This window comes from Branchiostoma belcheri, unplaced genomic scaffold (genome assembly GCF_001625305.1).
Source record: "Branchiostoma belcheri isolate BF01 breed outbred unplaced genomic scaffold, Haploidv18h27 scaffold162, whole genome shotgun sequence".
NCBI lineage: Eukaryota > Metazoa > Chordata > Leptocardii > Amphioxiformes > Branchiostomatidae > Branchiostoma > Branchiostoma belcheri.
The window spans coordinates 151,021-161,755 of NW_017803069.1; the positions used below are offsets into that span (position 1 = coordinate 151,021).

The 10,735-nt window shown below is 42.4% G+C and overlaps 1 protein-coding gene across 1 annotated transcript in view; it reads left to right on the forward strand.

The window, feature by feature from the left end:
* The window catches only part of LOC109466294 (non-lysosomal glucosylceramidase-like), a 20,523-nt gene extending 9,856 nt beyond the window's left edge, over positions 1-10,667 (forward strand). Inside the window, 12 exon segments of the mRNA XM_019764002.1 lie at positions 1,936-2,089; positions 2,535-2,660; positions 3,157-3,341; positions 3,877-3,981; positions 5,003-5,110; positions 5,702-5,853; positions 6,448-6,507; positions 6,509-6,555; positions 7,071-7,213; positions 8,480-8,616; positions 9,269-9,460; positions 9,830-10,667. Coding sequence (XP_019619561.1) covers positions 1,936-2,089; positions 2,535-2,660; positions 3,157-3,341; positions 3,877-3,981; positions 5,003-5,110; positions 5,702-5,853; positions 6,448-6,507; positions 6,509-6,555; positions 7,071-7,213; positions 8,480-8,616; positions 9,269-9,460; positions 9,830-10,030 — 1,610 coding nt within the window. The 3' untranslated portion in view covers positions 10,031-10,667.
* The last annotated feature ends 68 nt before the right edge of the window (positions 10,668-10,735 follow it).

The following is a 10,735-nucleotide window of genomic DNA, read 5'->3' on the forward strand; positions in this document are numbered from 1 at the left end:
GGAGCTACAGCCCCTCCCACCGCCTACTACCACGCCCTGTACCCCCGCGCCTGGACCGTGTACGACTTACCCGGGCAGAACATCACGCTAACATGTCGACAGGTGTCACCTGTGCTGCCACATGACTACAAGGTAACATTGAGCAATTCCATTATACGTGTACTTGCTTGTACACTTTAAGTTAGGTATTTGTTGGTCATAGTAAAATTTTGGTTGCCTAAATCATGAATAAAAAACAGTATGTTTGTTACTAGGTGTTGTCATCAGCCATAAGCCATTTCATATTGGTCATAGCTTTGCCAGTAGGGATTAAATCCCATAAACACTAAAATCCTATTTACACTGAGACCAAATGGAGCATGCGTTTTGTTTGAATGACCGCCAGCAACCCCAAATGGAACACATTCAGCTTTAATCCTATGCTCCATGAAAAGATTTTTAACTAGTACAACATTGTAGTAACAAGATCATTGTCTTATTCTTAACTTTCTTGCTATATAACAACAGAATGAAAGAAATATTGTCCTTCAATGAGATTACATGTCAGACATTAACATTTCCAGGATAGCAGCCTTCCTGCCGCTGTGTTTGTCTGGACCGCAGAGAATCATGGGAAGGAAGAGGTGGACATCAGCCTGATGTTCACCTTCCAGAATTCCATTGGAGCTGAAACCGACCTCTCGGGAGGTCACTGGAACGAACCATTTTCCGTCAATGAGGAGGGGGTCCACCCCGTATCAGGGATATTGTTGCATCACCAGCATAAGACGATGCCTTGCACAATCGCCTTAGGAATACCTCACAAGGTATGGAGAGGAGTGAGAGTTCTGAGGAGAGTTCTCTTGTGTACTTGTAACTTGTCTTTATCTTGGAATAAAAGTTACATTGTGACAGTAAAGATTTCTAACCACCCAGACAAGTGGTCTTCTTATACAAAAAGCATGGTGACAAGACAAGACAGAGAAGTAGTAAACCACAGCAAAATCTCTTTTACCTATAATTTTACAATAGACTATCCCATTAACCTACATGTATAGTGACCCAGATGGCACCCCATGTACATTGACTGTCATGCTTTCAAAATCAATGGCAAACTGGCCGATTCCATCAATATTTCTTGAAAATGACATGGTTGAATATCACAAAGATTGGGCCATGTCGATTCCAAATAGTGTCAGGTGCAGTAATGTTGGACAAATGGCAAGTCTGTAAATGCTTACATCAATCATGTGTCAATGGGGGAAAAGTTGGAATGAGAAAAAGCAGTCATTATGGCCAGATGGCCAGCTCATAGAGATGGTCACTTGGGCTAGTTTGACTGTACATCAGTTGAACATCGTCTTTTTTTTCCAGGACGGCATCAGAGTGACCGGGAGCACGTCGTTTAACCCAGCTGGTTCTGGGAAGGAGATCTGGAGAGATCTGATGTCAGACGGAGAGCTGGGGTCACCAGAAGGTAACCCTGTTACTACACACAATTGTGAAGACCATTAATTTAAAAGCCGTCCAATGCAATTTCAGGTTGGCAAAATGAAAAAAAAGAAATTTTCTGGATGAGGAAATCTGTCTGATATTGACATCTACTATCATTTCTTCGCACATTAATTTGCTTCTTGAAGTGTTTGAAAAAGCCTCAAGACAAGCTATGTTAGGCATCTCTTTATTTTTTGGTTGCCACCCATAAATAGCTTGAAGCTTAAGATTCAAAACAAGCAACCATTTTCCATCAGCAACATCACATTTTTGCCCCAAAGCTATCAGTATGCTATGGGACAGGATTTATTCAACTTAATACATTAAAAGAATGACAAAAAATTCACTTTGAAAATCCAGTAAGTTTGTCCCCTGAAATTGCATTGGATGTATCATTAAATTTCCTTATGTGGTTGAATGTGCTCAGAGATGATGCATGCAGATGTTCATGTCTGTCCACAGCCCCCACAAACAAGACAGTGAAAGGAGAAGCTCTGGCCGGGGCAGTCTGTGCATCCTTCAAGCTGCCTGCAGGTGGGAAACAGGACACGGAGTTTGCTCTGGCCTGGGACATGCCTGTCATCAAGTTTGGTGGGTCCTGTCGCACCTACAAGAGGTAAGTTAACACATGTACATGTGTCTCATACACATAATATGTATGTATGTATGTATGTATATAAATATATATATATATTGTCTGACAGTCACTTTGCTTTACCCAGTTGGACTTATTTTGCTTGCTGTGCATGATAGTTCACTATCAAGGAAAGGAAAAGGAAAGACCATATTTTTAGAAAGGTAATATTGGCAAAGCAAATGCATGCATAATGTTTACCATCACATTTGGTCTGCTCTCTTAATTCTTATTCAAACACATTCATATGGATGGTGACAGGAGTCTAAATCACTCCTGCTATAAAACTGCAACATGATGTAACCCAATGCTAGCTACCATGGTGACAGATGTCTCGTTCTAGTCATTGACCTTTTGCCATTGGTTATCAGGCCGTAACCTAAAAAGTGGTCAGTTATTCTAATAACCGACTGTCTTGCTGTCCCAGGTGGTACACCCGCTGGTTCGGGGAAGATGGGACAGCCGCCCCCAGACTTGCTGCACACGCCCTCAGTCACTACACGGAGTGGGAGAGAACCATAGAGGAGTGGCAGAGGCCAGTTCTGGACAATCAGTGAGTTCCTCATTCAACTTAGATAGAGCGAAAGAGACAGAGAAAGAGAGAGGGAGAAAGAGAGAGAAAGAGAGAGAGAGAAGAAGAGAGAGGGAGAAAGAAAGAAAGAGAGAAAGAAAGAAGAAAAAAGAAAGGATAGAAAGAAAGAGAGAACGAAAGAAACAAAGACCAGTCTTGAATACATAATTCATTGTCTAAAGTGCAATGCTCCCCTGAGAGGGCCAGTATGGATGGGTGGATGGACGTATAAGAGTGATGACTAGTTAGGTGTTTAAGCCCCCAGTGTCACACATTCGGAAACTTCCCCCAACACACCAGCCGACTGAACTTTGGGAGCAGTCTGACCAAATATAGACATACACAAAATATAAATGTACCTGGCCAGCTTTGACAGGTTTGACTGTATATATATACTTGTCATTATGACAGCTAAGCCACATAATGCTATCTATCTGGTTGATTGTACATGGCCTGCTACATGTGTGTGCCTGTCCAGGTCGTACCCTGACTGGTACAGGTCTGCCCTGTTCAATGAGCTGTACTACATGTCGGATGGAGGGACCATCTGGCTGGTGGCGGAGGACAGTAGTGACGGACATGTGGAGAACAACCTGCCGCCATGGCTCAGGCAGAAAACTCCTGCTCACATCATGGAGTATGGCAGGTTCGGATATCTGGAAGGTACAATGTCATGTTTACAAAAGATTTCTAAGAATTGAACAGTCATAAAAATTGTCTTTGTCATGGCTACTTAGAAGGATATAACAGCCAAGCCCAAGGATTAAGGACATGTATGTTCCTATTAGGCCACACCAATTTAATTTGTTGGTTTTCGGATTTGAAAAAAAAACGAAGTGACACAGCAAAAAAAATGAAAATAAAAACAGGTCTAGGCATCCTATTATAGCCCCTAATCCTATGAGCCATGAAGTCAACACAAAAGGCTGGAGTAATATTTAAACAATTAATTTTGAACTTTTAATCACATAGCATTGATAGATGAAAAACTGTAACAACTAGGAACTGTTGGGGGGTAAAATATGAGCATATTTGAGTTGATTCAGAAACAAAATCTTTTTTTTTGCAAATCAGAAAAAATTAGAGGCAAATCCAAGAACCAACAAATTAAATTGGTGTGGCCTTAGATATTGCCTAGTGTTTAACCTTTTCAGACTACTTTCTCTGACTTTGCCGTCCTATTTTGTGTCTGTTCCAGGCCATGAGTACAGAATGTACAACACCTATGACGTCCACCACTATGCATCCTTTGCCTTAGCCATGCTGTGGCCTCAGCTGGAATACAGCATCCAATATGACTATGGTATAGTAGACTCAGCTTCTTATCAGTTTCAACAACTTCCCTTGAGGAAAAGCCCATTGGATTGGTACAGGGTACATGTAGATGGTAAACTGTTGAGAGAAAATCATAGTCTAATGAGACCTGTGCATACACCAAAGGGCTAAAGAATGCCCCTAAAAGAAGTCATATTTTAACAACATAACCAAGGATCAATGTGTGGTAACATGAAATGTACTATCCACTGAAACATACTGAACACCATCCACACACACAGACACACTTGTCCTTGGTGCTGAACACCATCCACACACAAACACACCTGTCCTTGGTGCTGAACACATAAACACCCAGGTTAACACCCTGTCCTTGGTGCTGAACACCATCCACACACAAACACACCTGTCCTTGGTGCTGAACACATAAACACCCAGGTTAACACCCTGTCCTTGGTGCTGAACACCATTCAAACACAAACACACTTATCCTTGGTGCTGAACACATAAACACACAGGTTAACAGCCTGTCCTTGGTGCTGAACACCATCTGCACACAAACACACCTGTCCCTGGTGCTGAACACCATCTGCACATAAACACACATGTCCTTGGTGCTGAACACATAAACACACAGGTTAACACCCTGTCCTTGGTGCTGAACACCATCCAAATATAAACACACCTGTCCCTGGTGCTGAACACCATCTGCACACAAACACATCTGTCCTTGGTGCTGAACACCATTCGAACACAAACACACTTGTCCTTGGTGCTGAACACCATCTGCACACAACCACACCTGCCCTTGGTGCTGAACACATAATCACACCTGTCCTTGGTGCTGAACACCATCTGCACACAAAGACAACTGTCCTAGGTGCTGAACACTATCCTCGCACAAACACACCTGTCCTTGGTGCTGAACACCATCCACACACAAACACACTTGTTCTTGGTACTGAACACCATGCACACACAACCACACCTATATTTTGAGCCTATTTTGAGCCCAGATCAGTGATGCTGCCATGGTTGTGTTGAAACAGCACTGACTATCCTGGAGGAGGACAGAAGTTGGCAGCCAGAGTTGTGGCATGGTGGCTGGATGCACAGGAAGGCCATCAACGCTGTACCTCACGACCTCGGCGATCCATGTAAGTTCAAACAGACAGGAAGCAAAGACAATGATGTCAACAAAAAAATCATGTTTTTTCTATGCTTACCTTACCTTAGCGCCTTAGTTCCTCCAGTGCCTATACTTGAATAAGTGTTAATGTGGCTTTACTATAGCTCGCGGAGAGTGATGATGTACATGTAAATCACCTTGTGATAAACAAGACAGGTGGTTGCCAGGCCCATCTGGGTGATTTGTAGTGAGTCACCAACTGCTAGATAGTATTTGGACCATCACACACCAGGGTGTACCCGACTCTTTGTCAAAAGCGTTAAATGCGTGCATGGCGTGTGGCTCTCCCCAAACATGGGGTGTCCCTAACCAAAGCTGGGTACCCTATTTTTTGAGTGAAGTGAGAAAAGTAGTGTAAAATGCCTTTCCCAAGTGCACAACATTGGCTATTGCAGGATTCGAACCCAGGACCTATGGGTTCTCGACCAAACACCAAGCTTTTATGCTGCATGTACATGATCCCACTTACATTTACTTGCACTGAAATAATCTTTGCTTTGTATACATTTTTAAACATGGTTAAATCATGTATTAATTTTGTATTTGTGTGATTTAACAGTTGATGAGCCATTTGTCCACGTCAATGCCTACATGATCCACGACACATCCGACTGGAGGGATCTGAACCTGAAGTTTGTGTTACAAGTCTTCAGGGACTACTTTGTTGGTCGTGATAAGGACTTTCTAGCCTTCATGTGGCCAAGAGCCCAGGTAATATAATTTTTTTTCTACGGTACTAAGGTCCAACTTAGCAGGTTGTATGAAAGAGCTGCCATTCAACTATTTTTGTCATGATAGTCAGACTTGCCCAAGCAACCACCTCTGTAAGCCGGCCATCTTGCTATAACGACTTCTTTTTCTCGGTCCCGATTTTTTTCGCCATGGACCTGCCAAACCCGACCACTCACAATGTCCTACATGTATGTGACCAGGACTGGCAATATTTGGGACCACCCATGGCCCAATCTCTGCTTACAAGTATGATGACTGCAAAATGCTGTCAAATTCAAGCGTGTATTGGAAAATTATTTTTTATATTTTATAACAAGTGAGAAGTCTTGATGGAATCGGCCAGTTTGCCACTAATTTTGACAGCATGACAGTCTTTGTGCAATGTAAAATGGCACCTGCGGGGTCACTTTGGATCAGTTGGGCAGTTTATTGTAAAATGGGTGAAATTTTGGTGGGGTTTCTGAATTGTTGTCATGCTTTTTGTACTTTTCATTGGTGCCATGGGTGCACTCTACATGTCAAGTGCTACTTTCCCTAACTATAAGGTGCATGATAACTCTTGATACCTTTCAGGCTGTTATGACCAAAGCCCTGACATGGGACACAGATGAAGATGGGATGATAGACAACAGTGGGGGCAGCCGACCAGACGTACGATGCCTGGATTGTAACAGGAGCAAGGTCAGTCCCTCAGTGGGCTCTAATGGGCCATGCCAGGGATTTGAACCCACAACCTTTGGATTCCGAGTCAACAACCCCAAGGCCTAGAAAAAAATGCTGTGTTTCCTGACCGACCCTAGTAAAAACTGCTGACCCTTGCCTTTTTTTGTGTGGACCCCTGCAAGGGACATAAATTTTTCCGCAATGTTTTCTACATTGTAGCTCCATGATCTTACACCTGTGTGATGAAACTTTGTACAAACGGTTTCCCAACAGCAACATTGAAAATATAATTGGCCTCATGCATTGCCAAGTTTTACTTGTTTTACTGTATTGTATAAGTTGGATCACTAAAGATTGCCAAGGTCTGACAAAAAAAAGAACGAAAAAAAGATAATCCCTACCTACCTACTGTATTTTTTTTAAGGACTGAAACAGAAAGCACAACATTTTTTCCTTACCACAAGACCACCATGCCATATGTTGTATATCCTATTGTACATGTACATGAAAGTGTCCACTGTATGTTTCTGTAGTGCGTACTGTGGTGGGCTGTGGCTGGCTGCCCTGAGGTGTATGGTGGAGATATCTCACATCCTGGGGAAGGAGGAGGAGGAACAACATTACCTGGCAGTCATGCAGAGGGCCAAAACTGCTTATGAAGAGAAACTTTGGAATGGTACATTTCTGTATTTTCTGTACTTTATTCATTGTACCTATTGTAAAGAGAGACTTCGGTGGTGCTTTATTTTTAGCTTTAAAACTGTCATTATGGGTTCACCACACCACGAAGTGGTGGTGAACCCATATTGCTTTTTCTGATGTTTCTTCTTCTTCTTCTTCTTCTTCTCCTGCCATTTTTTAAATGGATTCAGCTTCTTCATTTTAGGGCCTAAGGTCCTGAAATTTGGTATGGAGGTACAGTGGGCAAATACCCCTAGGCATTTTTTAAATTTTTGTTGATACAGGCTTTTAGAATGGTTTTATTTGAGTTTTTTGGCTGTGTTATAGCAAATGTATTACTGTGTTAGTGTGCCGTGTTTACCACGTCTGGGCATGAGTCATCACAATGGAATGCAGGGCATCAACCAATAGGCATGCAGCTTTCCTCTATACTTCTTGCTGATTGGCTGTTGGGATTTAACTTGATTAACACCTGCACAGAGCATTTCCACCTGCACAGAGCATTTCTTGCTGATTGGCTGTTGGGATTTAACTTGATTAACACCTGCACAGAGCATTTCCATACTGACAGTATGTCTTTATTCATTTGTCAAGTGTTTTGGTAGGTATTTCAAGCTTTTCTGCTCCAGCATTGGAATGCGGGGCATGAACTTTTTTTTTCATTTTGAAAATCAACAGTTTGCATTATGCAATTAAAAATCCTAACCAATAAAGTAGGGAATAGCTATCCAACTGTTGTTTTAGTTGTATGTTACTTCATATTATAGTTATATCAATGTAAATCATTGTTTTCCCTTGTATTTCTCATTCTTTCCCTGCCATGTCGTAAAATGTGGTGAACCCATCGCTGTATTTGCTCCAAAGCAAATATTGGCCTTTCTAGTTTTTTTATTATAATTATATGATACAGTAGGCACATTGGCAGAACGCACTGCGCCTGCGCAAAGCCCTGATTTTTCATGGTTTTCGTTACTTTGTTTGGTCAACATTGCATCAGAATTTCATCTGTTGCGGACAAGCAGACAATATCTTTTCTGACAGAACATTTGGAAACTACAGACGGGATGTTAAACTTATATACACGGATACGACCTTATATGAGACGTTCTGCCAAAGTACCATGCAAATACATTATACAGGTTTTGCGCAGGTGCAGTACGTGCTGCCAATGTGCTAATACAGTATATATATATTTGGTTAAATGATTTTTACTACTAGTATTCAAGTGTGCAATAAAGTAATATATTTTTATATGTCCCAGGGGAGTATTACAACTATGACTGCAGTGGGAGGTCCTACTCCAACTCCATCATGGCGGGGGCCGGGTCGGGACACTGGTACATCCGCGCCTGCGGGCTGGTGCCAGAGGACAACGAAGTCATGGACTCAGACAGGGAGGTATGGACAATCATGTACATGTACAACGCTCAGACTGAAGTTTCCTTTAGTTATCAGTTTCAATGTGAGCTGTGAAACTGCAATACATTGTAGCTGATTTGTTAATAATATGTGGAACTGGGAATATGTGTGTGTGTGTGTCCATGTTTGTGTTTTGTCACAGAGGGAGAAAGTCATTAATCTCGTCTACATCTGGTAGCTGTTTTCAAAGGTGTTTTTCGTTACATGACCTCCTTGACAGCTAAACAGCCGGTGTTATTTTCCTTTCATGATAAAGAAAGACACCATGGTGAATTAGGACACATTGACCATCCACTAGATCTAAATATTTTATTGAGGTCTGAGGTCTCCAAAAATATGTTTGAACCAGGTGCTACCATATGCATTGGATCAAGATATTTGAATCCTGTGTGATAACCAAATAGAACCCCCGCCGTTAGATAACGGTATACCCGTATCAACCGTTATTGTGGCCCAGGAATGACATAAATCGGTGTATTCAACAACTAAGTCTTGATTATATATCATTGTTCCCTTCCCATATGGCACTGACACATACATTTGTGTACACAGTCACATACAATGTACATGTACTAGGTACTCTATTGTTGCAATAGAGTACCTAGTACAGTTACAGTGTTGTTTGAAACAGGTGCTGCCATTGGACCACGTGGCGAGTTCGCTGAGGAAAGTGTACGACTTCAACGTGATGCAGTTCCACCAGGGCACCATGGGAGCTGTGAACGGGATGCGCCCCAGCGGGAAGAAGGACCTGACCAGCATGCAGAGTGAGGAGGTTTGGACCGGCATCACGTACGCACTGGCAGCCAGTATGATACAGGAGGTACGCACAGAATGTAGTACATTTGTATTATATAGGGCTCAAAATACTGGGTGCTTGTGTATCTTAGTGCACCCAAAATTGGAGCTGTACACTCAAATTTTTTCTTTGGGTGCACTAGTGCACCTATTTCCAAAAATGAATTTTGAGCCTGGCATGTATGTATATTATTGGATGTATAAATTCTGAATTGACAGTGTGTTCCAGTGCTCTACCCAGCATACATATTTCTGTTGTTTGACGGAATTTCATCATTAATGATGGACTCAAATACGCCCAATCTTTGACAGACAAAAATCCATGATTGTCACTTGTGTAAAAAGGTATATGGAAAGAGATGGTTAATGGTTAATACAATAATTGTGTCTCCAGGGTATGTTGGAGGAGGGTTTCCAGACAGCCTATGGTGTGTACAACATGTGTTACCGCCAGTGTGGCTTCGCCTTCCAAACTCCGGAAGCCTACCTGGAGAAGGACTTCTACCGCTCGCTGGGCTACATGCGACCTCTGGCCATCTGGGCCATGCAGTGGGCCCTGGAGGGCAGGCACAGGGCAAGGGTCACCAGTAGCTAAAGGTTAGGGGCATAGGTCACAGGTCAGGGCATAGGTCACAGGTCAAATGTATCAGTAGATACTGGTTTTAAAGCCCCTTTCGGGGACCTTTCCTCGAACAACAGCCGATCAAGGTTGGCTGAAGTTTGGGAGCAGTCTGACCAGATTTAGTCCATGTCTACCTCTTTCTTTATACAAATCAAATCAAACTTGAGTTAAATATAGTCAAATTTGAATGTCATCTGCACCCCGAACTACTCTTGAACACCAGCCAACCATGGCCGAACTTGAAACATTTGACTGGTACCTCCAAACAGTAGCCTGCCTGGCCGAACACCAGCCAACCTTACCTTGCTGCAGGCCTACTCCTAAGTCATAACGGTTACCATTGTTGAGGATTTCAGGTAGTGTTCCAGAGGTCATATTCGTAAGAGTGTGACAGAGGCTTTACAGGGTACTAGAAGTACATTTACTGACAATAGGTACATGTACATGTACATGTAGTTACATTAATTTGTACTTTAGGGCATGATTACACATGACATTGTTCTTCTCGGCCTTGAAGTACAATGTAAGTATACGTCCAAAAAATTGCAAGGTAAGATTGTGCCAGGAAACATTTTGCCTTTTGTTCTTTATACATGTAGGCATTGGCAATACTGATAATTCACGTGACTGTTGTGTGTATTTCACAGTTTAGGCCACACCAATTTAATTTGTTGGTTC